The sequence below is a fragment of the Podarcis pityusensis genome, assembly GCF_964106645.2.
Source record: "Podarcis pityusensis genome assembly, chromosome: 12".
Classification (NCBI taxonomy): domain Eukaryota; kingdom Metazoa; phylum Chordata; class Lepidosauria; order Squamata; family Lacertidae; genus Podarcis; species Podarcis pityusensis.
This window is the reverse complement of record NC_138037.1, coordinates 2,903,268-2,931,097: the sequence shown is the minus strand read 5'-3', so window position 1 is coordinate 2,931,097 and position 27,830 is coordinate 2,903,268. Positions and strand designations below refer to the sequence as shown.

General features: G+C 50.8%; 1 protein-coding gene across 2 annotated transcripts; it reads right to left on the bottom strand.

Annotated features, from left to right (window-relative positions):
* On the bottom strand, positions 1-27,253 carry CSPG5 (chondroitin sulfate proteoglycan 5). Of its 2 annotated transcripts, none has more exons than XM_080974082.1 (5): positions 27,106-27,253; positions 23,077-24,607; positions 15,246-15,434; positions 6,482-6,635; positions 1-782 (listed from the first exon to the last, which is right to left on the bottom strand). In XM_080974082.1, the coding sequence occupies exons 1-5, from the start codon at positions 27,167-27,169 to the stop codon at positions 621-623; spliced, it is 2,100 nt and encodes a 699-aa protein (XP_080830208.1). In that variant the 5' UTR covers positions 27,170-27,253; the 3' UTR covers positions 1-620. The 2 variants fall into 2 exon arrangements, with proteins under 2 accessions (XP_080830208.1, XP_080830209.1); XM_080974083.1 differs by having other exon boundaries at positions 6,563-6,635; positions 27,106-27,252.
* Between the last annotated feature and the right edge of the window lie 577 nt (positions 27,254-27,830).

Here is a 27,830-nt window from a genome sequence, read left to right as displayed (position 1 = left end):
TTAACTTTAAAAAAATGTTTTGTATTTTTTAATTATTATTATTATTTCAAGGTCTTTTAATTTTTTTCACATTTTCAAACTCGTTTCTCCAAAAAAGGCTGGGTAAAATACAAAAAAAAGTCAGTCGAGTCACAGCAAAGTTTTAGAAATCACAGCAGTGAGGGGGGAGATTTGGGAAGGACGGAGGGGAAGGGGGGGAAAGAGTCAGGAGTGAGGCTAACCCAGGCATTATACAGACGGCGACGGAACACACAACCCAACACACACAATTCATGGGGGGGGGAGAGACACACTTGATAGAGGAAGAGTTTCGTCTTCTTGTGTATTCTTTATTATTACCCTTGTTTTTCCCGCTGTACAAAAACACATCAAAGCATGCTATGAAGTCGTTGGGGAAGGGATAGCAAAGAGAATGAACGATTACGAGAAATAAGCTTTGTACAAAGAGAGGGCGACCCTCGTGCTCTTAAATGTTTTATTCCGCCTTATTTCCGTTTCCCTCCTGCCTCCTCATTTCCTCTCTCTCTCTTTCTCTCTTTCTCTCTCTCTTTCTTTCTTTCTTTCTTTCTTTTTCTCTTTCTCTCTCGCTCTCTCCTCTTTCTTTCTCTCCTTCTGGCCTCTCATGTCAGGTTGTTCTGCAAGCAATTCACCTCCGAGTCGTCCGGTTCCCCTTTGCCGTTGTCCAGTTTGGGCGACATGGAGTTCTGGATGTTGAAGGACTCCTCGTCTTTCAGGCAGGACTTCAAGGGGTCTTGAAGCTTGTGGGGGGCATTGGGGTCGTCCTAAATTGGGGGGGGCGGTTGGGAAGGGAGGGAGGAAGGAAGCGTGAGAGAGAAAAGGGAGTCAGCGCTGGAAGCGGCGATGGCAACAGAGATCTCAACTAGGAAGGCCTAGCATGGACGGGGGAAGCTTGGGGTCAGATCCTGGCACAAAGGCCCCTAGCTGGCTGAATCCTATGCTTCGAGGTAAAAAATCACAAGCTCCTGAATCGTACAACAGTAGAGCTGGGAGGGACCCGTGAGGTCATCCATTCCAGCCCCCTGGGCTTAATCCCCAGGGACTCGGCAAGATCCCTGCCCCTGATCCTGGAGAGTCAATCAGCGCAGACAATAATGAATTGGATGGATCCATGCCCCGACTGGGTAATAAGGCAGCTTTTGGGGTTCTCATTCAAACCAGACCTCCATGAGGGCTAGAATCTTGTTTTTGGAGCCGGGCCCTAGTGTAGTGATCAGGTGGGATTACTATGAGGAATTATAACAAATATAGAGTAAGCCATCTGTGTCAGCAATGAAAGCATTGCGTTGACTGGGTTTAAACTATTTTGATAGGATTTCTGATCAATCCACACCTCTGCATCCCTGTTCCATTTCTCTTGCTTGACCAGTCATGTACACTGCCAGTTGCTTCGCCAGGCAGGCATCCTGGGTCATCAAAGACAGTGGGCAGTTTCTTTGATGTAGCTTTTCTGATATCAAAATAAAAAAATCCTTCCAGTAGCACCTTTAAGACCAACTAAGTTAGTTCTTGGTATGAGCTTTCGTGTGCAAGCACACTTCTTCAGATACAGAAAAGGATTTTTTTATTTTGACTATGGCAGACCAACACGGCTACCTATCTGTAACTTTTCTGATATGTTAATCTTAGGGCCAGGAAACAGATCTCACCTGAAGGTGATAATGATCACTGTCCTCCTGGCCATCCTTATCATGTATATTGCTTGTTTATCACTTCCCGGGGTTGCCAAATGCACTCCTTTGTAGTTCTGTTTTATTTACCCCATGCTTAATTAGTTTTGGTAGTTTAACTTTGTCCCCACGTGGGGTTTGTTGAAATGCTTAGAAGAAATCTGATTGGTTCTTACAAACACTCTGTAAAAAGCTCTTTTGTGAATAAAACGACATGAGCCAGGGGGTGGAGGGAGAGATTATTATACGCACCCTTCCCAGGGTCTTGCTGGTTCAAGCCTCTGTGTGTATTCTTATTAATCAGAGTTCAATCCTTCCTTTACTTTGGGAACGCCTCACCCTAGCTCACTGGGAGAACACCTCCTTTGAATCCCAGGTTTAGTCCCAAAAGGCACCTCCAGTTAGGGCTGGGAAAGCTGCCCTTCTGAGTTGATGGACGACAGCTGCCAGTCAGTGTGGGAAGTAGCTAGCTGGACCAATGGCCTGATTCTCTGTGCTCCTGGCTACGGAACAGATTTCCACACAGATTCCCTAATCTGGAATGTGCTTAGCAAATATCTTTCTGCAAGCCCATGCGTTTTTAACCAATTCAACTGCCGCTCCTCCCAGTTTTAAATCAAATTTTAAGCCCTAGGTTTTAAGCTTCAAGTTCTTTCGTTAATTTGAAACAGTTTTCCCTTGCATTTTAAGGTTGCTGGGTTTTCTCCTCCCCGATCCAGTCAGAGGACTCCGGTTACTTGGGGCGACAATAGAAATGTAGTAAAAAGCAGACATAGCAACGTGGTATTAACCACGCTTCTGAGGACAGCGCTGGGATTTTGGCACTTAACTCCAGGATAGTTTAAAGTACCAGGGTGCTGGTCTCAAATACATTTTATTTTTTTAAACTGGGTTACTGTGCATTTTAAATAAAGGTAAAGGTAAAGGGACCCCTGACCGTTAGGTCCAGTCGTGGCCGACTCTGGGGTTGCGGCGCTCATCTCGCTTTATTGGCCGAGGGAGCTGGCGTACAGCTTCTGGGTCATGTGGCCAGCATGACTAAGCCACTTCTGGCAAACCAGAGCAGCGCACGGAAACGCCGTTTACCTTCCCGCCGGAGCAGTACCTATTTATCTACTTGCACTTTGATGTGCAACTGCTAGGTTGGCAGGAGCAGGGACCGAGCAATGGGAGCTCACCGCGTCGCGGGGATTCGAACCTCCGACCTTCTGATCGGCAAGCCCTAGGCTCTGTGGTTTAACCCACAGCGCCACCCGCGTCCCGCATTTTAAATAAGGATGCTTTAATTCTCCAACGGCATTGTTCCTGGACGTTTTAATTCTGTTTGGATTTTGTGACGGATTTCATAGTTGTAAAATTCCTTTGGGAGCCAGCTTGGCAGATAAGCAGCGTATATGTTAATACAGTGGACCCTCGGAACGTAACTTCCGGGTTACGGACGCGACAAACCCGGAAGTGCATACTTCTGGGTTTTGCCGCATGCGCAGAAGCGCTCTGTTCAGGTTGGCGGGCGTTGCTGCCTCCTGCGGAAGGGAGTTCCCTAGTTTAACAGCGCACTGCACGTGAAAGTCCATGCCGACAACATTTCATATATTTCATTTCATTTCGTATATGCTGCGTTTTTATTGTAGCGCAGTTTGAATACCACAGGATTCAAACCAAAATACAATTAAAAAGCCCAATATATATATATAAGAAAGCTGGTGGTTCATGGATTGGGACCGCTTGCTACATGAGCCAGCAGCAACTCCCTGGCAAATGCACATAGGATTGTGGCATTAATTTCTTTCTCTGTCTGTCTATCTGTCTGTCTGTCTATCTATCTATCTATCATCTATCTATATCTATCTATCATCTATCTATCTATCTATCTATCTATCTATCTATCTCTGTCTATCTATATCTATCATCTATCTATTTACAGTATATCTGTCTGTCTTTCTGTCTATATATCATCTATCTATAATAATAATAATAATAATAATAATAATAATAATTTATTATTTATACCCTGCCCATCTGGCTGAGTTTCCCCAACCACTCTGGGCGGTTCCCAATCAAGTGTTAAAAACAGTAACTATCTATCTCTGTCTATCATCTATCTATCTATCTATCTATCTATCTATCTATCTCTATCTATCTATCTATCTATCTATCTATCTATCATCTCTCTATCTATCATCTATCTATATCTGTCTATCATCTATCTATCTATCTATCTGGATTGAAAAGTCCTCAGAGATTTATGTGTGTGTGTGTGTGCTTTTTAATGAAGGACGGAATATTAAATGCCTACAATAAACAAACACACAAAAATAATGAAATAAATACCCTGAAACCCCCAGCTGAGGAGGTCTGTCTGTTGACACCTCCAGAGTGTCCCTGATGCTCTCTGCACATGCTCTGTTGCATCCCCATCTCCCCCCCCAACTGCCCCCCACTTCCCCCTCCCACAGGCAGCACTGGAGAGAGGAAGCAGCAAGCGCATAGCAGCCTCGTGCCCCCACCCCAAGACCCCCGTGGCCAGACGTGGGTGTGGGCATGTGGTTGTCGGCACACAGACAAGCAGGGTCCAAGCCCCAGTGAGGATGGACACAAGGGAGGCGGGGGGGGTTGCGGAAACATGGAAGGGAAGGAGGGGCAGGGAGCACATTCATCGGGGAAGCATCGCTCAGGCAAGCAACAGCAGGCTGCAGGCTTGACAGTCCAAAGGGCCGGATCGAGAGATCTTGGGGGCCACATTCGACAACACCGCCCCCACCCCCAATCGCTAATCATGCGTATCGCCAGGCCAAACAGTTGCTTTGTTTAAAGGCGCAAGACCTTCCTCGTTTCCTGCTTCTCGAAATATTTGGCCACGATTCCTCCTCTGCAGCGGGGCTGGACTAGATGACCGCTGGGGGTCCCTTATGATATTTCAATTCTACGCGGCTGCCCCAAAGCTACTGGACATCCAGCGGGGCATGTTTGATGGTCATTTTTCTGACTGGCTGACTTTCAGGTAAAGGCATATAGGATTGCAGGATTAATTTGTATTGTTGTTGGTTTTTTTAAAAATCTGGATAAAAGTGCATTTTATGCAAATGTGGTGGACTTTCCCAAAGGCCCTGGAAAAGAGGGTTAGGCAAGCAGGCGGGCAGGCTCAGTGCACCGGATGAACAGAGCGGGTGCAGAGAAACGCAGCCATGTGGGCGAACAGTGGCACAACTCCTGCATGGATCGGGCGGCAGAAAGCTGCCCTTTTAAAAGGATACAAACGTAAAGGGACCCCTGACCATTATTATGTCCAGTCGTGACCGACTCTGGGGTTGTGACGCTCATCTCGCTTTATTGGCCGAGGGAGCCGGCGTACAGCTTCCGGGTCATGTGGCCAGCATGACGAAGCCACTTCTGGCGAACCAGAGCAGCGCACGGAAACACCGTTTACCTTCCCGCTGGAGCGGTACCTATTTATCTACTTGCACTTTGATGTGCTTTCGAACTGCTAGGTGGGCAGGAGCAGGGACCGAGCAACGGGAGCTCACCCCGTCATGGGGATTTGAACCGCCAACCTTCTGATCGGCAAGTCCTAGGCTCATTGGTTTAACCCACAGTGCCACCCGCGTCCCTTTAAAAGGATATATTATGCAGAAAATGATCAGCGGGTTGCAGCAACTCCCTACGAGGGGAAAGGTTGCATTTTCAGCTTGGAAGGGGAAAGGAAAGTATAACGGAGGATGTGGCAGAAATTTATACAGTGTGCATAGAGGAGGAATAATTTTTCCCCGTCCCTCTCTCGTAATGGAAGAATGTGGGCATTCAAGGAAGCTGAGTGTTGGAAAGGGCAGAATTTTCACACGCAGTGTGCCATTAAACTAGGGAACTCCCTTCCGCAGGAGACAGTGACACCCACCAACGGGGACTAGATAAATCCACAGAAAAAGGATGCTTTCAAACACATCCAGCTGTCTGGATTCACAAGGGAGGAGTGTGCAAGTATTGAACTCAGGTCCCTGCCTTGTGGGAGTCCCACCGTGCCACTGGGATAACTGGCCACTTCTTAGGAACTTACGGGGTTCCTGCCAGGGTGTTTCCTGGAGGAACCTACAGGTGAAACTTGAAAAATTTGAATATCATGGAAAAGTTCCTTGATTTCCACAATTCAACTTGAAAGGTGAAACTGATATATGAGATAGACTCGTGACATGCAAAGTGAGATATGTCAAGCCTTGATTTGTTATCGCTGCGATAACGGACAGTTTATGAAAACCCCAAATTAACCATCTCAGAAATTAGAATATTCAAGGAAATCAGCAAAACAAGGATTGCAAATCGAGCAAGATTTGGACCTCTGAGAAGTAGAAGCAGATCTCGCTTTGCATGTCATGAGTCGATCTCATATATTAGTTTCACCTTTTAAGTTGAATTATGGAAATCAAGGAACTTTTCCACGATATTCTAATTTTTCGAGTTTCACCTGTACTGAGCCACTGGCTCTTCTGACATCCGTATGGAACTTGCAGCTCCAGGGGCAGTCTATCTCGATTCTTAGGTTCTGTGGGGCATTTGGACCCTGGGAAAACAGGGTACCAGTTTAGGTGGGCCTCTGGCCAAAGCCAGTGGGGCTGTTTTGGAGTTATCTCTGGTTGGGGGCAGCCAGACCCCCCCCCGACTATTCCCCCACTGCAGGCACCGGCAATTTCTCTCGCTGGTGTTGGTCTGAGCGTGCTCGGGGGCAGGCAGTGGGGCGGGAGACGAGGGTGGGGGGCAGGAGGCATGCAGCAAGGGGGGGAGACGTGAAGAAGACGAGTTACCTGACAGATAATGTTATCATAGTAAGCCAATGCACGAGCATGAGGGGAGAGGTTGGAGGGGGTGTCACAAAATTTCCTTACATTTGGGTGAGAGCCCTCCGCAATTGTGGACAGCGAGAAGTTGTCGTTGTGGAGCTCAGAGGGGGTTCGGTATCTGCCGGCGGCGGGGAGAAGAAGAGGGGAAACAAACAGGAAGCAGAGAGAGGAAAGAAAGGAGAGAATCCGGAGGTCAGAAAGAGTCATCGCAGACTTGGAAGGGAACCCAAAGGTCATCCAGGCCAAACCACCCCCCCATCCCCGCGATGTAGGACTCTCAACAAAGGCAGGACACAACTCGATTGTCGAGCTGGCAACAAACCATAGCAATACGTCCAGGGAACTGCTACGCTGCCTGCTACGCTGTTCAAACACGATTACGGCTCCCAGTACGTTTCCAAGCACAATTCGAAGTGTTGGTGCTGACCTTTAAAGCCCTAAACGGCCTCGGCCCAGTAGACCTGAAGGAGCGTCTCCACCCCCATCGTTCTGCCCGGACACTGAGGTCCAGCTCCAAGGGCCTTCTGGCAGTTCCCTCACTGCAAGAAGCGAGATTACAGGAAACCAGGCAGAGGGCCTTCTTGGTGGTGGCGCCTGCCCTGTGGAACGCCCTCCCAGCAGATGTCAAGGCGATAAACAGCTATTTTACTTTTAAAAGACAACTGAAGGTGTCCCTGTTTAGGGAAGTTTTTAATGTCTGATGCTGTATTGTTTTTAATATTCGGTTGGAAGCCATCCAGAGTGGCTGGGGAAACCCAGCCAGATGGGCGGGGTATAAATACTAAATTATTATTATAATTATTATATGTGGAAGTGAACGGCATAGAGTTGCACAAACAGAGGGCAACTCCTGCAACCACTCTCTCTTCTGCACACCCAGCTGTACTCCCCTACCCCCCCCCCAAAAAAGCCTTCTCCTAAAATGAAGCAATCTAGCCATTCGTTCCACAACTTTTTCCATGGGAAAAACCAGAGGTCACCCACACTCACTTTGCAGAGCAATGGTTCACCACCAGAACAGGTGAAGCGCTGGGAAGAGATTGCCTCTGAGCAGTTGCAGAGTGCCTTTCACGCAGCAATCTCCGGCCAAATTTGCACTTGCGGAGGAGAACCTCCCAGGAGGAAAGTTTCCTGCCTAAACCTCCTGACTGGTTTTTGCTTAAAACTGATTTTTGCCTCATTTTTGCTTAAAACGATTAACATTCGCAGAATCCACAGAGTCAGAAGGGACCGACAATGTTGTGGCATCCCTGTGACCATCCATCTTTTTATTTTTCTTATTGTGGAGCTGGAATAATATTAATTATGACATATTGCTCATCATTTCTTATGACAATAACACGGGGGGGCAGAAAACCCTCTTCGATAATGAATTGATCGATTGCCAATTCATTTTTAAAAAATCACAGCAACAATTAAAACAAATCAAAACAATTAAAAAACAATTTTAAAAACTGCAACAAAAAGACATAAAGTTGTGCAGTAGAAAATATACAGGGGAAAAGTTTGACCTTTTCCTGTTATGCGAAGATCGTAAGACCCTGATGGTCGCCAGATTCTGTGTACAGATCTGTACGCGCAGACCATCCCCCGACCCAAACGAGTTCGTTAAGAAAATCCCCAAACTCGGTTCCATGGGTGACTCTGGGTCATCTCTCTGCGGTAGTTTATCTGAAAGTGTCTATACGCTAATCGCATTTATAAATTTTAAATTTATTGTTGTACATGGTTTTAATTGTTTGTTTTCCTTCTGTGACTGTACCCTCAAGTGCGTTTTATATGCTGGTCTCCGACCGGAATAAATTATCTAAGCTAAGCTATACAGGAAAGTGAGAAACAGATGCCAGTTAACAACTGTGGGAAGCTCAAGGGCCACATTCTCTCCCATATAACCTTCTGGAGGCCACATTCCAATGGTGGAGCAAAAGTGCTGCTGTTCCTGCATTTCAGGGGGGGTTGGACTAGATGCCCCCCAGGGTCCCTTTGCAATTCGACCGTTTTACAATTCCATGGCTTCATTCGCAAGGGGGGACACAGTGCGCTTGGTGCCAGGAAGGCGCGATCCGCCACGTTTTTGCGCCACGCTGCGTATCTCCCCAAAGGGAATTGAGTTGCTTCTCACCAACGCTGCCCCCCCCCGCTCTCAGATGACCTCGCCCCCCCCCCAAGATGCCGATGGAGGGAATCCTTCCCTTCGAAGACCCCCACCCCCGCCATACAAAGCCATCCCCCTCCCCACCCGACGGACAATATGGCCATCTGCTGTTGCCAAGCTAAGAGCCCCCACGCAGAGCGCCAGCTGCTCAGTGCCCCCCCACAAAGCTCTTTAAGGGAGCTGGAGGGAAGAAAGGGGGGGCATTGTGGCTGCGCACTCAGGCGGTTTTGTTTTTTTTTTAAAGGGGGGGGGAAACCAAGCTCATTTGCAAAAGAAAAAGCAGCGCATAGGCGCTCCCATGACCTCTGGCAGAAAGGGGCGCTCGGGAAGAGGGGTGGGGGCAGTTCCCAGGCTCCGTCCTTCCTCCCCCCCCCAACCAATGTGTTGTTGCTAAGAAGCCAGGGACCCATCTCTGCACATATTAAGCACTGGAGACCCCCGCCCTGCCTGGACGGGACCCAGCTGAATCACACAACACAGAAACCCAGCGTGGATGTCACGGCCCTAGAGAGAAGGGGCGAATAGCTGTCAACTTTTCCCTTTTCTCGTGAGGAATCCTATTCGGAATAAGGGAATTTCCCTTAAAAAAAAAAGGGAAACGTTGACAGCTATAAAGGGGCGTACCGTTCCAGAGCAATGTCTAGGCAACACGATGACCGCAAACATACGTAATAAACAATCTTTATAGAATTCCTTCAAATCACAAAAAGTTCAGAATGAAATCTTTAGTCTCAAAGTCTCTGGAAATCTTTAAATGAAGCGAGGTGCCAGACTTTGTACGGTGGAAGACAAGCTTTGTGTATTCAACAAATATAATGTCCAACACTGAACAGTGATTCCGGATATTGCCTACTGTTTTGTAGAATTCTTCGTCAGCGTGGTGGGGGGATATAGAATTGCTTAATAAACCCATCTTATTTCGAATGAATGTATGCAAATGAAAATATCAAATGCTGCGACTACATTATTACACGAGCACTGTTCCACAGCATTTGATATTTTCATTTATATACATTCATTCGAAGTAATTCATTCATTCATTGTTGAATACACAAAGCTTGTCTTCCACCGTACAAAGTACAGAGACTTTGAGACTAAAGGTTTCATTTTGAACATTTTATGATTTGAAGGAATTCTATAAAGATTCTATAAACTTCCCCAAACAGGGTTGCCTTCAGATGTCTTTTAAAGAGAAGATATCTGCTTATTTCCTTCACATCTGAAGGGAGGGCGTTCCACAGGGCGGGCGCCACTACCGAGAAGGCCCTCTGCCTGGTTCCCTGTAACCTCACTTCTTGAATGAGGGAACAGCCAGAAGGCCCTTGGCGCTGGATCTCAGTGTCCGGGCTGAACGATGGGGGTGGAGACGCTCCTTCAGGTATACTGGACTGAGGCCGTTTAGGGCTTTAAAGGTCAGAACCAACACTTTGAATTGTGCTCAGAAACATACTGGGAGCCAATGTAGGTCTTTCAAGACCGGTGTTATGTGGTCTCAGCGGCCACTCCCAGTCCCCAGTCTAGCTGCCACATTCTGGATTAATTGCAGTTTCTGGGTCACTTTCAAAGGTAGTCCCACGTAGAGCGCATTGCAGTAGTCCAAGTCCATTGAATTGGGTCCACAATGGCTAGAAACCAGCTTCTAAAGCAAGATTCACGTAGAGGCACCCTCAAAATTTTGCATTTTTGTGTGGAAGATATCGCACCCTGGGTTTTTGGACCTCCTACAAAATCACGGCATGCAAACGGCCTTGGTGCTAGGTAGCTAAGCGGAACCTCCATATCCAAGAAGAGTCTATCTCTGGTTGCCAGGCGCTAAGCGCAAAGCGGAGGGGGCCAGCCTCCCTCAAGAGGGAGGCATCTGCATAACCACTGCTACAGAAAGCGCATTGGGTCTGAAAGACTTGGGTGCCTGCAGGTTGGGTGGCGATTATTAGATTCTGCCACGACAGGGAGCTTTGAAAAATGGCTCATCGCAGCCAGAAGTGAGAGGTCAGCTGGGATTCTCAGAGAGGGGGAGAGAGGGGGGGGGCCCTAGTTTTTTGTTTGATGCAAACCCACTCTATCATTTTGCACCTTCCCAACAGGATACCACCATGAGACTTTTGTTTCCCAGTGCCTGGGATGCGGTCATTCCCAGCAGCAATAACCACAAATGGCGTTGCCTTGGCGAAAAACGGCGATGCCCATGACATGCAAAAAAGCCCCGTATTTTGGAGTTGTTCTACTGAAGATGTAAGGGAAAAGCTCAAAGTGCATTCAGTGCCCAGAAGCTGCTGGCAACTACCTTTGCTCTCCCCCTCCCATGGCCCCCACCCCACCCCCACAGGTCTTGCCAGACAGTGCAAAGCACTCCTTGGTAATTACTGATGGCACTTTTGCAAAACAGCAATTAACCGCTCATTAGGGAGCTGGCCTGCTCAGACCCAGGAGGGGAAAGAGAAGAGAGCCAGGAGCTGGGATACAAAGCCGTAACCTTAGCCGAGAAGCAGCGCAGGAACTCTCCCTCCTTCCCATCCTCCAGATGCTAAGTGGGGTTATGCAGGGTGAGCAGGCCTGCGCTTGCAGCCCCAACCGACCGGCAGGCAGCAGAGTTTCCAGCTTTCCTTGGCTCAACGGTGAGCATGAAGAAGAAGAACAGAGACCTGGGACAGGCTACAACTCGTGGGCATCTAATGAGGCTGAGAGCTGGAAGATTTCCTTAAGGTCCATGAATAATCATAGTTTAGAGGTCCCGGGCCCTAAGGAAGTCAGACTATCCTCCACCAGGGCCAGGGCCTTCTCAGTGGTGGCTCCGACCTGGTGGAATGCTCTGTCCCATGAGACCAGGGCCCTGCAGGATTTCACTTCCTTCCGCAGGGCCTGTAAGACAGAGCTATTCCGCCTGGCTTTCAATTAGAACTTAGCCTGATCTTTTATTCCCCTTCCTTCCTTCCCTCCCTCCTCCTCCCCCTTTTTATGAAGATTACCCGGTCTGGGATCCCACAGCTAATTCTCCCCTGGTCTCCTCACTGGCCCAAATAGGACTAATTTAGCCAGCTAGCCCTGGGGATCATCTAATGTTTATTGGATGGATTTTTCCCCTAAATTGATTTTTGAATTTGTTGTTATTCACGTTTTATACTGTATTTTATGCTGTTTTTGTTGCATCAATTAAGTGTTTTAAATTGGTTGTTAGCCGCCCTGAGCCCGGTTTTTTGAACCAGGAAGGGCGGGGTATAAATAAATTAATAATAATAATAATAATAATAATAATTATTATTATTATTATTATTATTATTATTATTTCAGGGTGGATGGAAGGAAGTTCTGCTGCATGCAAGCCCACGGTTAACCTATGGAACTCACTGCCACAGGAGGCAGGGATGGCCACCTAACCTAGATGGCTTAAAAAGAGGATTGGGCAAATTCGCGGTGGAGGAAAAGGCTATTGGCGATGGAGGCTGGGCTCTGCTTCCACGTTCGGAGGCAGAAATGCTTCTGAATTCGAGTTGCTGGAAACCACAGGAGGGGAGGGGGCTCGGGTTTGGGACTGGTTGGACGCAGAGGAGGGAGGGGAGGCACCAGCTGGAGAACCCCCATGGGAAGAAGACTCAGAGCCAGGGGATTGCTGGTGGGACAACGATGAGTGGGCACAAGGGGAGGACTGGGAAGAGGAGGTGTTGGAATCTGAAGAGGCGACAGGGCTTAGTGAGCGGGGAGAGTCAGTGGCAGAGAAGAGTCCAGACTCAGAGGCAGAAGCAAGAAAGGAGGGAGGCCAAGAGACAGAGATGAGCCTGGTTGGCAAAGAGTCACAGGTGTCTCTCCCACCTGCGGCGCCAGCTTGTATGTTTATGTTCTGACAGTTCCCTCACCTGCAGGCAAAAGCAGTCCAGCCCAGAAGGGATTCTGCCCCACAACTGTATGAAGTGGGTAGCCCAGCGAAGTACCGTCCCCTGAAGGGCAATGGGATTCCCTGGGGGATTCCCTAAGAGGCAAGGGGGCAAGAGGTGGGTGCTGGAAGTGGGGATTGAAGACTCTTGCTAACTTCTCTGCAGTGGCTCCCCGTCTGTGGGATGCTCTCCCCAGGGAAGTTTGACTGACGCCTTCATTATACACCTTTAGGTGCCAGGCAAAAACATTCCTTTTTAACCAGGCCTTTGGTTGACCTGATCAACATCCCATACCCTTTTAAAATGTGGCTCTTTTGGGGGGGTATAAATGGATTATAGGGATGCAGGTGGCGCTGTGGGTTAAACCAGAGTCTAGGACTTGCTGATCAGAAGGTCGGCGGTTCGAATCCCTGCAACAGGGTGAGCTCCCGTTGTTCGGTCCCTGCTCCTGCCAACCTAGCAGTTCGAAAGCATGTCAAAGTGCATGTAGATAAATAGGTACCACTCCAGCGGGAAGGTAAACGGCGTTTCCGTGCACTGCTCTGGTTCGCCAGAAGTGGCTTAGTCATGCTGGCCACATGACCCGGAAACTGTACACCGGCTCCCTCGGCCAATAAAGCGAGATGAGCGTCGCAACCCCAGAGTCGGTCACGACTGGACCTAATGGTCAGGGGTCCCTTTACCTTTACTTTATAATTGGGTTATTGCTTTTATTTTAATTTTATATACTGTGATCCTTTTATGGGAACCGCCTTGAGACCTCTGGGTATAGGGCGGTATATAAATCCAAGAAATAATAATAATAATAAACAAGACATTGGGAAACTGGACTCGCTGCATCAAGCCCATCCGTCACGCTGGGAATTTACTGAGCAGTGAAGAAGTTACTAAATGCGGCACCTAGGACTCTTGCTAGAGGACTTTGAGAAGCTGGCATCAAAGATCAAGTTCACCAGGCTTGGCGGAGTAATTAAACGAAATAGTTTTAATTGGGTTTTCAGCGAATGCGCAATTAATGGCTGCTGTTTCAAATTTTATTGTCGTCTTGTCTTCCTTAGTGGGTCATGCAAACTGCTATTCTGATAAGGGGGGCAGTTCTGAAAAATGCCGCTGTGTGCATTTTTCAGAATGGGCTCCCCCTCCCCTTCCACTCTGTTTCACCTCTTTCTCTGATGTCACCCGGGAAATTTATAGCCCTGAGGAAGAGGCGAACTGACAGGCGCTCCATCCCGGGCACACACAACACTTGGCGTTTCTCCCAGCCGGAAAACTCCCGCCCCGTAAATCACAGGATGGGGACGGGAGCAGGGATCCCACAAAGACTGTCGTTGATGGCAGGATCGTAATAAGGAAAGCCTGCCAGATGAGGCCAAAGGGGGAGCACCCAGTCCAGCATTCTGTCCTCACAGTGGCCAACCAGATGGGAAACATGCAAGCGGGATCCGAGCGCAAGAGCAACTGGAATCCAGATAATAATAATAATAATAATAATAATAATAATAATAATAATAATTTATTATTTATACCCCACCCATCTGGCTGAGTCTCCCCAGCCACTCTGGGCAGCTTCCAATTGAGTGTTAAAAACAATACAGCATTAAATATTAAAAACTTCCCTAAACAGGGCTGCCTTCAGATATTTTTTAAAGAGAAGATAGCTACTTATTTCCTTCACATCTGAAGGGAGGGCATTCCAGAGGGTGGGTGCCACTACCGAGAAGGCCCTCTGCCTGGTTCCCCGTAACCTCACTTCTCGCAGGGAAGGAACAGCCAGAAGGCCCTCGGCACTGGACCTCAGTGTCCGGGCAGAACGATGGGGGTGGAGACACTCCTTCAGGTCTACTGGACCGAGGCCGTTTAGGGCTTTAAATTGCTGTCTCTAACCACAGATGCAGAGTATAGCTATCCTGGCTAGGAGCCCTCAATAGCCCTCTCCTCCATGATGATAAACATGTGTTGCTCCGCCCACTTTTGCCCCAGGCCCCGCCCACTGCTGCCATGCGGCCCTTGCGATGTGGTCCAGAGATGAGTGTGGCCCTCAGGACAAAAAAGCCAAAAGACACACACACCCGGGACCTCCGCAATAAAAGGACGAAGATGAAACCTTTTCCAGGAACGTCCCTCTCCCTGCTCTTCCTCGCCAGTCAGCGATCGCACCATTTAAAGATGGAGTTAGCTCTTCACTAGCAAAAACCCAACTTGGCTGAGTGTGCGGCTGAGCAAAGCAGCTCATTCCCAGGAGCCTTCCTCCGTGAAAATCAGTTGCAGCGTCCCGACCTCCTCTCCGGGGATTTCCCAAGCGATCTGAGACTGCGCCTGCATGAGGCCAAACTCTCCTTCGCCCTGTTCATGCCTCTCTTGGTTCTGGGAGACAAGGCAGGAGGAGAGCTTGTCACAGCAGCAGGAGTAGCTTCTTCACCAGCCAGACCCATCTCTGCCTCTTGGCCCCCCTCCTCTCCTGCCTCAGCCTCCAATTCTGGACTTCTCTCTGCCACAGACTCTCCCCGCTCACTAAACCCTGTCGCCTTTTCAGATTCTGACACCTCCTCTCCCTCTTCCATCACCCTTCCCAGGGCTCTGCGCCTTCTTCCCCTGGGGGCTTCCCCAGCTGGTTCCTCCCCCTATTCCTCTGCGTCCAACCCGCCCATGACATTGACACCCACCCACCAAAAAACCTGCCCAGCCCAGCCCCGCCGCCACTCACTTGGTCTTGCGCAATTTGCTGTTTTCGGTTTTGAGCAGGTAGAGTTTCTTGGCGAAGAAGACGGTCATCATGAAGAGAAGGAGGACCACCAGGGCGGCCGAGCCCACCGCGATGCACATCACCTGGAAGTCGGTGATGATGGACTCGCAGCGGATGCCTTTGTGCCAGATGTAGTCCTGGGTGTTGCACCTGCGGGGCGAGAGGCAAAGCGAGGTCTGGTCAGCAAAGGGGGAGCCTGGGAAAGGCACCCATCCCAATAATAATAATAATAATAATAATAGTAATAATAATAATAATAATATCTGGACTGTCTCGCCAGAGTGGTGAATGCTCTGGTTATCTCTCGCTTGGACTACTGAAATGCATGTGCTCTATGTGGGGCTACCTTTGAAGGTGACCTGGAAACTACAACTAATCCAGAATGCGGCAGCCAGACTGGGGACTGGGAGTGGCCACCGAGACCACATAACACCCGTCTTGAAAGACCTACATTGGCTCCCAGTACGTTTCCGAGCACAATTCAAAGTGGTGGTGTTGACCTTTAAAGCCCTAAACGGCCTCGGTCCAGGATACCTGAAGGAGTGTCTCCACCCCCATCGTTCTACCTGTACACTGAGGTCCAGCGCCAAGGGCCTTCTGGTGGTTCCCTCACTGTGAGAAGCCAAGTTACAGGGAATCAGGCAGAGGGCCTTCTCGGTAGTGGCACCCGCCCTGTGGAACGCCCTCCCACCAGATGTCAAAGAGAACAACAACTACCAGACTTTTAGAAGACATCTGAAGGCAGCCCTGTTTAGGGAAGCTTTTAATGTTTGATGCATTACTGTATTTTAATATTTTGTTGAAAGCTATCCAGAGTGACTGGGGAAGCCCAGCCAGATGGACGGGGTATAAATAAATTATTATTATTATTATTATTATTATTATTATTATTATTATTATTTTATTTATTATACTCTGCCTGTCTGACTGGGTTGCCCCAGCAACTCTGGGTGGCTTCCAACAAAAATGCAATTTAAAAAGGAAGGAAAACCCAAACATTTAAAAGCTTCCCAAAGCAGGGCTGTGTTCAGATGCCTACGAAATTTTTTATAGTTGTTTAATTCTTTGACATTTGCCGGGAGGGCATTCCACAGGGCGGGCCTCCCCTGCTTTCCCCACACTGGATCTTGACCACCAACCCAGTTCAACTCAAGTGGAGAAGCCTACCCACAAAGGCCAAAAGTGGAGCTTCCACGGATAGGGGCAGGATACCTTAGGAAAAGATAACCGCATGTCACCAGCTTGTCTGTTTCCCTGGGACATCCATTGTCAGAGAAGGCACCGAGCTGCAAATTTCAAGTGCTAAGAGCCCTTCTTGTTAAAGGGATAATGATTCAGAAAACCCTACGACGGTCCTGCAAGGTAGGGCAGTATCATTGTCCCTGCAATGCAGATGGCAGCCAGGAGAAGGGGCTTGAGGACGAAAGGGACAGACTTGTGACTCTTCGATAAACGTGGGGATTTACTCCCCTGAAAGGCCCATTATAATAATAATAATTTATTACTTGTACCCCGTCCATCTGGATGGGTTTTCCCAGCCACTCTGGGCGGCTTCCACAAAGACCAAAAATACATTAAGATGTCACACATTAAAACTTCCCTAAACAGGGCTGCCTTCAGATGTCTTCTGAATGTCAGGTAGTTGTTTATCTCTTTGGCATCTGATGGGAGGGCAGTCCACAGGGCGGGTGCCACTACCGAGAAGGCCCTCTGCCTGATTCCCTGTAACTTGGCTTCTCGCAGGGAGGGAACCACCAGAAGGCCCTCGAAGCTGGACCTCACTGTCCGGGCTGAACGATGGGGGTGGAGACGCTCCTTCAGTTATACTAGACTGAGGCCGTTTAGGGCTTTAAAGATCAACACCAACACTTTGAATTGTGCTCAGAAACGTACTGGGAGCCAATGTAGGTCTTTCAAGACTGGTGTTATGTGGTCTTGGCGGCCGCCCCCAGTCACCAGTCTAGCTGCCGCATTCTGGATTAGTTGGTGCCAACACTGGGTTCGAAAGCTATGCCTAGTTCAGCTCAGCCGCACAAACAGGTCACCAATGTGGGACTAGGCTCAGTATGCAAACCAGCCCCACATTGTAGCAGCAACCTATTTGCTTGTTTCGTCAAATTCATACGCCGCTCAAATGCCAAAATAAAACCCTCGAAAGAGGTTGACAAAAAGGATAGAACCATAAGAAAACTACAGTCATACCTCGGGTTACAGACGCTTCAGGTTGCATTTTTTCGAGTTACGGACGCGCTGAAACCCAGAAGTACTGGAATGGGTTATTTCTCGGTTTCGGCGGTCGCACACGCGCAGAAGTGCTAAATCGCGCTTTGCGCATGCGCAGAAGCGCCAAATCGCAACCCGCACGTGTGCAGATGCGCTGGTGTGGGTTGCAAATGCTCCAGGTTGCGAACGTGCCTCCCTCACGGATCACGTTCACAACCTGAGCATCCACTGTACTAAGTAAAATTAGGAAAGGTAATTTCAGGCGTCGGAAAGTTAAAATTACAATTAAGGCTTGAACCAGCTTTCTAAACCACTGAATGTTTTTATCAGGCGCAGAAGAATCCACAGTGAAGGTGCTCACTTAATATCAACAGGCAGGGAGTTCCACAGTCTAAGTGCCGCCACAGTCAAATATTGAGCTCTTACAAATATCGAATGGGACTTATTCGGCGCCTGCCAGTTCCACAAATCGAAGCCGGTCCATGTGGGGGTGAGGCAATCTCGCGGGTAAACTGGTCCCAAAGTGTTCAGGGCATTAATTACTGATAGTAGGGCCCTGAACCTTGCCCGGTAACAAGCTGGAACCCAGGGCAGGTATCTGAGCACAGGTGGGATAGGCTGGCAAGGCCTCACCTCATTCCTGTCAGCAATCGGGCTATAGCATACTGCGCTAACTTCCAGCTGTCAATCGAGAGAAAGGGAAGCCCCCAAGTACAGCGCCTTGCGCAATAATGTTAGGGCGGCCTCAGCTGCTGCACCACACAGAGGACCCCGGCTTCCCCCAAGCCGGTGTCGTTTTGGACTACAACTCCCATCATGCATTTGATGGGAGTTTGCATCCAAAACACGGGGGGGGGGGGAGCACCAGGTTGGGGAACGCTTTGCTAGGCTATCATGCGTGGTGGATAAAAATCAATGATTTAAAAATAAATATGATTTTTTAAAATTTAAATCGGAATTTATTTTTAAATTTAAATCGGATTTTCAAAATAAAATGCTTTTGGAGGAAAAATCTTTCTAAAGATCGTTTTCTATTTAAGTTACATCGTAGTCCAAAGGCTATTCATCAGGAAATGAGGATTTGTTTTAAGTTTTTCACGTGTGCTAGTCTGAGTGAAAAAAAAAAATCGTTTAACCACATCAGTTAGCAAACATGGATACATATGCTATAATGTTATTGTTTTAGTTAAATAAATGGTTTAAATTGTTATCAAGGAAATGATTATTTTTCTTCTTCCAGTAAAGTACAGCAGAAAAATTGTCCAAATATGAACAGCTATTAAACCTCACATTAATTTCATAATTATCTGTGTATTTCTAATAGTATAACCAAATCAGTAATTTTTGATATAACTGTAAAAACTATTCTGAAAAATTATTATTCCAGAAATGGAACCTTCATCTGGCTGTAAATATTAAGATTATACCAGCAAGAATGAGTCCTTCAGTAAAAAAAGAGATTTAAATCAAGTCTTACTGACCAGCGATTTTAAATCAAATCCACCCTGCTCCCATGTGTCTGTCCATGCCTCTTAATGGAAGAGGAATGAGGACAGGGAGAGAGCGTTGGCCCCCCAGATGTTGCTGAACTACAACTCCCATCAGCCCCCATGGCCAATGGATGATGGGATTTGTAGTTCTGCAACACCCAGAGGAGGGACGCGGGTAGCGCTGTGGGTTAAACCACAGAGCCTAGGACTTGCCAACCAGAAGGTCAGCGGTTCGAATCCCCGTAACGGGATGAGCTCCCGTTGCTCGGTCCCTGCTCCTGCCAACCTAGCAGTTCGAAAGCACGTCAAAGTGCAAGTAGATAAGTAGGTAGCGCTCCAGCGGGAAGGTAAACGGTGTTTCCGTGCGCTGCTCTGGTTCGCCAGAAGCGGCTTAGTCCTGCTGGCCACATGACCCGGAAGCTGTACGCCGGCTCCCTCGGCCAATAAAGCGAGATGAGCGCCGCAACCCCAGAGTGGGCCACGACTGGACCTAATGGTCAGGGGTCCCTTTACCTTTAACACCCAGAGGGCCAAAAACTGCTCACCACCAACTTCTTTATTTCTCATGCTTCACACTCCCAGTATGGCTAATGATAATTTTACAAAACGCAGTGCAAAAACAAAGTTTAACCCCCCCCCCCAATGCAGAATAAAACACTGTCATGCAGATTTTGCAATGGCATCCAAGGCTTGCTGGGAAAAAGGATTTAGCTGGAAATGCTCATCCCATCAGGACCAAGAAACAGACAGGGAACCCGCAGGTGTGTGTTAGCAACCTGCAACTCTGGCATTGCTGGGGCTGGACTAGATGACCCTTTCGGTCCCTCCAAAACCAGACAATTGTACGACTTTATGAATGCACAGCACATCCCACACCCGGTGAACCAAAAACCCTTCCCCTGCCTAGAGGTACAGGTCCGGAATAGCTAAGTCAATGAGGAATGAGGCAGGATCTGAACTCGCCTCCCATTTGTGCTTCAGGGTTTTTGCTGGATCCGCAAAGGGGTGCATCTCCCGCAGAGGACCCCTACCCAAGCTCTGCTCCCGGGGCGCCCCGTGACTCGCACCCAGAACGCCATCTCTGGATACAGCGCGCCTTCTTCCCGCCACCGCTGTCTGTCAGAGCTGATTAGTGACTCAGGAAGAGCATCCCGTCAGCGTGGCTCTGACCTAATTCCGGCTCGGCTGAGCAGGCAGGGTGCTGTGGGGGCAGGGAGCACCCGGGAAATCCCTCCCCCTTCTCCGCTCAGCAGGCAGCCGCCGAGACGCCTTCAGGCTGCCTCTCGCAACCTTGGGTCGGGCAGACAGCACGGGGCTGAGACAGCATCGGACCTACCTCCCAGGGTCGTCGTAAACAAAGGACTCGGGGCACACCTTTCGGAGACCAAAGAGCATCGCCCTGTGAGCCCAGGGTTCGAATCCCGACTCGGTGTGTGACCTTGGGGGCCGGTCCCTGCCTCGCAGGGTTATTGTTGGGGGGCACTAAACGAGGAGGGAGGGGGAAAACCACAGGTGCCACCGTGAGCTACTCAGAAAAAAAGGTGGAATGCAATAAATGTATAGGAAATTCGGGGGGGGGGAGTGAAATGGAAAAACAGGAGTTCGGGGGCAGGAAGAGAGAATGGCATGGGATATTTCTCAATAGCCCGTGGTTGATGGGAGAAATCCGCGCTGCAACACTTCGCTGCAGTTCTTGAAAATACAGTGGTACCTCGGGTTAAGTACTTAATTTGTTCTGGAGGTCTGTTCTTAACCTGAAGCACCACTTTAGCTAATGGGGCCTCCTGCTGCTGCCGCACCGCCAGAGCACGATTTCTGTTCTCATCCTGAAGCAAAGTTCTTAACCTGAGATACTATTTCTGGGTTAGCGGAGTCTGTAACCTGAAGCGTATGTAACCCGAGGTACCACTGTACAGTAGAACCTTGGCTTACATTACTAAACTTCGGGTAGCAAAAGCAGCAAACCCGGAAGTATTTTTCTGGGTTTCGCTGCTCGTGTATGCGCAAAAACGCTCTGCGCGCATATGCGAAGAACAGGCACCTCTTGTTGTGGAAACCTCGGGATCAGACCAGAGCTCCGGATTGGATCCCGTCCGCAACCGGAGTACCACTGTACTGTCTGTATCTGTCGCTGATGGGCAAAATGCAGTCAGGATGATGGCGGTGTAGTCCAATAACGTCTGGAGGGCCACAGGTGCCCCATTCCTGCTTCAGGTTGATGAGACAGTTCCCTAAAGCTCCATCACAGTCCAGTGTGACCCCAAACCCCACATTACTGAATTGCGAGGGGTTGGACCAGATGACCTTTGGAGCTCCCTTCCCACTCTATAATTCTCAGATAACTCAGGATATGGGGGTCAGCAAACAGGAGCGGGTTCCCACTTGGGGGTGCCGGATGAGATTTCCCAGATTTAGCCCGCATGCCAAGAGGGATGTGCCCCTTTTCTTCCACATTAAGTGGGTAACTGGCTCCCGGTGGAGTACAGGGTCAGATTTAAGGTGCTGGTTTTGACCTTTAAAGCCCTTCATGGCCTAGGACCCTTGTACCTACGGGGCCGCCTCTCCCGGTCTGCCCCACGGAGAGCCTCAAGGTCCATAAACAGCAACACCCTAGAGGTCCCGGGCCCTAAGGAAGTTAGATTGGCTTCAACCAGAGCCAGGGCCTTTTCAGTGATGGCCCCGGCCTGGTGGAACGCTCTGTCTCATGAGACCAGGGCCCTGCAGGATCTGATTTCTTTCTGCAGGGCCTGTAAGGCAGAGTTGTTCCGCCTGGCCTTTGGCTTGGAGCCAATTTGATTCCCTCCCCCTCTTTCTTTTCTCCTTTCTGCATTTTAGTGTTTTAATGTTTCAATATTTTAATGTTGTATTTTAATCTTCTTTTTAAGTTGCATTCTTTCAACTTGCTTTTATTATTGCTTGTTAGCCGCCCTGAGCCCGGCTTTGGCTGGGGAGGGTGGGGTATAAATAATAATAATTATTATTATTATTATTACCTCCCATTCAGTCCTATGGAGAAAAAGTGCAAGGCGTGTGACCTCTGCTGCAATGAAGGCTGAGGCAATCCTTCTCCTCGGCTCCCCTACCGGCCTGCTCTAATACACCCCCGATGCTCTCCTAGTTGGGAACCTTGCAAGGCAGCACATGACTTGCACATCAATCTCACCACGTTGGGTATTTGGTTCATGAGGCCATAAAGCAGGCCACTTGCCCCTCTGGCACAGTTGCCATCCAAAATACGGAGCCTCGAGGTTCCTGGTACAACCAGAGAGGTTGCTAGAGCCATAAAAAGGGAACTGAGCATTCTAAACAAAGACGAAACTTTGGAACTCCCTATCCGGCACCTTCGCTGGACTCTTTTCCGCACATGTTAGAAACATCCTAGTTTAGACAGGTCCACTCAGATGTTTAGGAAGGCGGTGCAAATTTTCATCTGTTTTTGGTCCATTGCTACTTTCAATTATTGCGGTCATTTTTCCTTATGGATAATTTTATCCCTTCATCTTTCTTGAGGCTTTTGCTTTCTTACAACCAGGCAGCATACAAATCTGATGAAATAAATAAAGAAAGCCCAAACTCCCTGCAGTTAGAAAACTAGCTCAACAGGGAGCGGTCTAGGCTAAAACCGTTGCGCCTGATGCACTGGTCTTCTTACTTGAAGGGGAGCTTTGTGTGTTTTCACACAGGGGGGGGGGGGCGTTCAGTTAACAGCACTCACCCATTTGAACTATGAACTGGTTCCATCCACTCTGACCAGCTCTGAATTCGAACCCCTCACCCTGTCACATGCAGAGACCAAGCTGAAGCCAGTGCAGTTTTGGGTGGAGGATGAATCTATGCTTCAAATCCAGGCTCAGCCTGGCCCATCCCAGACCTTTTAAGGCTACTACTCCCAGTGGAAGAAGACTCAAATTTCAGGGGCACCCCGGGTGTCGCTAAAATTCCCCCTTGCCTTTCATGCTCCCTTCCACGTCCCAGTTGTGGCGCCCCCTGCAGCACGGTGGCCAGCGCGGCCACAGCTGCCTCTGCTACTCCCACCTCACCTGCAGGGAAGCCCCGCCCACTTCCAGGTAGCGCCTCACCTGCAGAAGGCCCCCAGGTTCTCCACCAGATAGCACTGGCCCCCGTTGTGGCAGTAACTGGGGAACGTGTCGCACATGGATTTGCAGGAGTTGTTGTGCCGGACAAAACCACTACGGCATTCGGTGCCGTTCTCCACGACGCCCAACAGGCTGAGGTCCCGGCCAACTTCCGCCGGACGGGGTCTGGGGGTTGCCCTGCCGCCGCCCCCCGTGATGACAAAAGTCTGCAGAGGTGGGACGACGTAGCGGCGGCTGGTGGGCTCCGCTTCCTGGACGGCGGTGTGGATCTTGGGTGTAGCCGGCGTGGGGATCCGAAAGCCGTTCTCGTCCTCCAGATCCCTGGCCAGCCCTCCTCCGCCATCTTCCTCCTCCTCCTCTTCCTCCGGCTCGTCCAGGTCTTCCTCATCCCCGTCGGTGTAGAAGGAAGTCGTGGGGTAGAAATCGGACTCGTCAAAGGGCGTGAAGTCATCGTAGAGGTCGTGCAGGGACCACGACATCCCTTTGTCGTCCACCGGTTTCCGCTTGGTGGAGTCTAGGCCGGCACCGCCTAGCCTCTCCCCGTCAAACAGGTCATAGTAATCGATGTCGATGATCTCGGAGGCCAAAGGGTCCTGTGACGGCTTCGGGGAGGCCTTGACCGGAGGCGTGACGGCCGTCCGCGGGGTCTCGGCGCCCGGCCAGCTCAGGTCGGTGCGGCCTTGCGCGCCCTCGGCCGGTGAGCTGCTGGAAGACTCCACCCACAGCTCCAGAGGCTCCTCCTTTTGGGCGGAGTCTTGCTCTGGGACCGCCCCACCCTCCTCGGGGGCCGGGACGTCGGCCCTCGTGGGAGACGCCAGCACTGCCACCCCAAACGTGTTGAGGAGGAGGTCCGTCTCGGCCGAACTGTGGCCCAGGCCTGCGGGAGAGCTGGCCTCTGGTGCAAACTTGGGGGTCGTGGTCCGTTCTGCCAACTCCCCTTGATCCGGGGAGGCCTTGGAGGGCTGGTCCCCGCTACCGGCTTCCTCTTGGCTTTCTGGGGCGGTGTGGGGGCTCCCCGCTGTCCCGTCCTTCCCGTCAAGTAACTTCCAGGCCCCCTCCTGCCCCTGCGCCGGCTGGGCAAATTCGGTTCCGCCCGACAATGCTTCGAGGGGGCCCTTGCCGTCGCGTCCCCCCAAAAAAGGCTGGCTGAGAGTCCCTCCGGGGCAGCCCAGACAGAGGCCCGACACGTTTTTCTCCTCCATCTCTCCAGAAAAGTACCTCACTGTGACGCTTGCCCCTGGGGGGCTGCCAGCAGCTGGGATTTCAGAAGCGACGGCGTCTCCTCCATCGCCGCCTGGGAGAACGGCAGGTGGCTTGAGCTGAGATTCCTTCGCTCCCACTGCCTGCGAGGCTTTGGCGGTAGAGGCGTTCCCTCCTCGCCAGGCGCTGGGTCTCGGTGGCAAGGGATTCTCCTTCCTCGGAGGCGGTGCTCTGCTCACAGCGGCCGGCCTGCTTTGCCAGGGGGCTCCTCGGACGTCAGTGGCGTTGGGGGATCTTGCAGGTTGCTCAGAGGCTGCAGGCAAGAAAGGCAAAAGCGCTTGTGAGTGGAGAAGAACACAAGCAGGGAGAGGCGCTCCTTTCTGTGCACACAGAGGCGTTGCTAAGCTCCCTCCCCAAAATAAGAACCCATAAAGAGCCCTGCAGGATCAGGCCCAGGCAGCATCCTGTCCTCATAACCTGATACATAGAAAAGTCAGAAGGGACCTCGTGTGTCATCTAGTCCAATGCAGGAATATTTTGCCCCACGTGAGGCTCGAACCCATGGCCCTGAGGTTAAGAGCCTCACGCTCTGACAACTGAGCTATAAACTGCATCAGGGCAGAACAGGGCAGTTGTCTCAATGCAAAACCCGCAAGCACGACCCGGGCGCGAGAGCATAGCCATTGTGGGCTGTTAGCTCTCGATGGCTTTAACCTCCATGAATCTGCCCAGTCCTATCTCAAAGTCACCTAGATTGGCCACCATTGCCTCTTGTGGAAGGGAGTTCCACAGATCAACTCAGCGCTGCGTGAAGAAGGACTTTATTCTATCCGCCCTGAATCTTCCAACATTCAGCTTCTCTGCTTTTCCAAACCCCAGAACCTCCTACGGACAATTCCAGTGCACCGAATGGTACTTTCCCTATTATATATATACGTATTCTTCCTTGCCGCGGTGTCAAAAATAGCAGCGGTCTCGGCTCGCGGCTCATTCCCACACATTCTGGCTGCCTGATTCAGCTTTTCTCCTTCCCCCTCTTTCCCAGTGTAGTAGAGCAGAATTAATCACTTGGAAGGTGGGGGGGGGGGGGGAGAGAAGAAGCTGGCTGGTTGTAGCGAGGAGAGGGGTGTAAATATGGGAAATGTCTTTGGCACTAACAGTCGCCTCGGGGGTTTATTTACCAAATCGGTGGACCTCTCCCCGCAAGGAAGGAAGGAAGGAAGGAAGGCAGCCTGATCAACCTTCGGGAGAAATCCTTCCTTCCATCCATGGGCAAAGGGTGGGCTCCCTCTGACAAGACCCCCCACCCACCCAGTGTTCTAATTTTGGCTTCCCTGAGAAAGATCTCAGGGTTTTTTTCCGAGGCTTAAGACAAAAGCGAACAGAAAAAGGAGGGCGGAATGGAAGAGAAGCCAATGCAAAACAGAAATAAGTGGTTCTAGAGGTAGGAAACACCCCTCCTCAAACCAGGGGGAAAATAAATACAAGGAGGAGGGTGTCTGTTTGGTTTTTGAGCATCCAGGACTGGGGGTGTGACTGAAGAAGAGGACTGCAGGCAAAACCAGCTGGAGAAGAGGGATGGAGAGATCCCAAAAGGGTGGACATCACCTCCATGCCTACACACAGACGCACACACCTCAAGTCAGCACCTGTCTGACTGGTCATCACCAGATCCTAGAACAGGTGGAACCTCCTGGTCTGATCCTGCCAGGCAGCTGAGCGGTCTTGCAGGGGGAAAAAATCATTTTGCATTCCCCCCTCTGGAAGGAAGGTCTGACTGAGTCACTGGTTTTTGTGGCCTTCTGACCTGAAAATCCATAGATTTACACATCTGAACCTGGCAGCAGCAGCAGCAGGCAGGATAATTCTCACTCCCTTCCAAGCGTCTGGGGTTTATTTACGACAGGACACGGTCACCGGGGGACTATACAGATAGATCTCTTCCACCATCAAACAAGACCCGCATTTTTAAAGAAATAAATGGACTCTCTTTTTGCATTCATTCGATCTTCGACAGATTTTTTTTTTTTTGAGAGGGGTGCAGCCAAGAAAGGCACAGGGGGTCTTGGATGTTGCACCACCACCCCTGACTCGCCCGCAACGGAATCACTAGGACGTGATCCGGCGCGATTCCGCATTTCGCTGCGATCTCCCGCCGCTGCCGCCGCCCGCCCCTCCCCCTGCCCTCCAGCTCTCCATTTGCCACAGCCTCCTTTTTTTGGGGGGGGGGGGATACGGACACACACACCCCAAAATACATTTGCAGGGGAGGGGAAGCAGGGCGAGGAGAGTGTGTGGATTTTGTAACACGTGTCTTGCATTACAACTAACGCCGCCACCAAATCACTCAACAGACATCCCCGAAAGCATCCTACAAAATGAGGGGTGGGAGGGGGAGAGGAGAAAAAGGAGGGGTGGGAATCATTTTTTTGGGGGGGAGAGGGGTCTTCTCTTCCCACCCCAATGTGGCCATTTTGCACCCCCCAGCCCTAACCGTCCCCCACCCCACTTCTTGAAAAGGCTCCCCCAGTTTCCTTAACCATTGCCAAAAAATAATAATAATGCGCCCTCCTTATTTTTTGCGCGAGGGGAGTGGTCGGGGGGTGGGGGAGAGACGAGACTGTCTGGGTTGGGGGGAGCGGTTCCCCCGTTGCAAATTCCACCCCCACCCCAAAATAGACCCCCAAATATTTGCAATCCAGAAAATATCCAGGTAGAGAAAAAGGGTGGAATCTGGGGATGGGTGTGTGTGTGTGTGTGTGTGTGTTGGCGTCTCCATCCCACCCCCCAATTCCCCTCGCCCCCACCTACCCGCGAGGAGGCCCGCCAGCGCCATCAGGCCGGCGGCGGCGAAGGCGAGCCAGGCGCGCCCCATGCTCCGTGCACCCTCGGCCGCGTCCCGCCCTCGGCAGGAGGCTCCGCGCGCTGCTCCGGCTGCCGCTCAGCGCCGGCGGACGCCCCGCCGCATGGCGCGCCCAGCCGCGCCCCCCGAGATCAGCGCCCAGACGCCGCCGCCGCCGCCGCCCAGCCGGCCCGAGGAGGAGGAGGATGCCGCCGCCGCCGCCGCTGCCCCATCGTCCCCCGGCCGCCGCCGCCGCCTCCAGCCCCAGCTCCAGCGGCAGGAGCAGCAGCAGAAGCGCCGGCCCCGCCTCGCCGCGCGCAGCGCCAGGAGCCGCGGAGCGGGAGGAGGAGGAGGAGGAAGGAGGAGGCGCTTCTGCAAGGAGGATTACGGTGCCCGCGGGGGGGGGGGGCGAGACAGACACACACAGACTCACACGCACACACATGCACATGGGCGCGGAGGCGCGGGCGCGCGCAGCACCCCCCTGCCCAGTTGCAGCCGCTGCGCTCTTGCAGTTGCAGGACGCGCCGGGCGCTGCTGCAATGCATGCGCGCCCCTGGGCACGGTTTAGAACTGGGGTGGGATGTATGGAAGGCAGTTGGGGGAGACGGAGGCTGGAAGCGCTGGAGGGGGGTGGATGCGCGAAAGGGGCGCAAAACCCCGGAGAGGGGGCGGCCAGAGGGAGGACCGTAGA

What these genes read in the sequence shown, in the direction of transcription:
- CSPG5 (XM_080974082.1), bottom strand. Translation starts at nt 27,169, where the DNA reads ATGGGGCGCGCCTGGCTCGCCTTCGCCGCCGCCGGCCTGATGGCGCTG. An exon ending in AACCTGGGGGCCTTCTGCAG is followed by an intron (nt 15,435 to 23,076) that starts GTGAGGCGCTAC and finishes CTCGCCCCGCAG; the next exon opens with GTGCAACACCCAGGACTACA. An exon ending in ATGATAACATTATCTGTCAG is followed by an intron (nt 783 to 6,481) that starts GTAACTCGTCTT and finishes CCCCCAATTTAG; the next exon opens with GACGACCCCAATGCCCCCCA.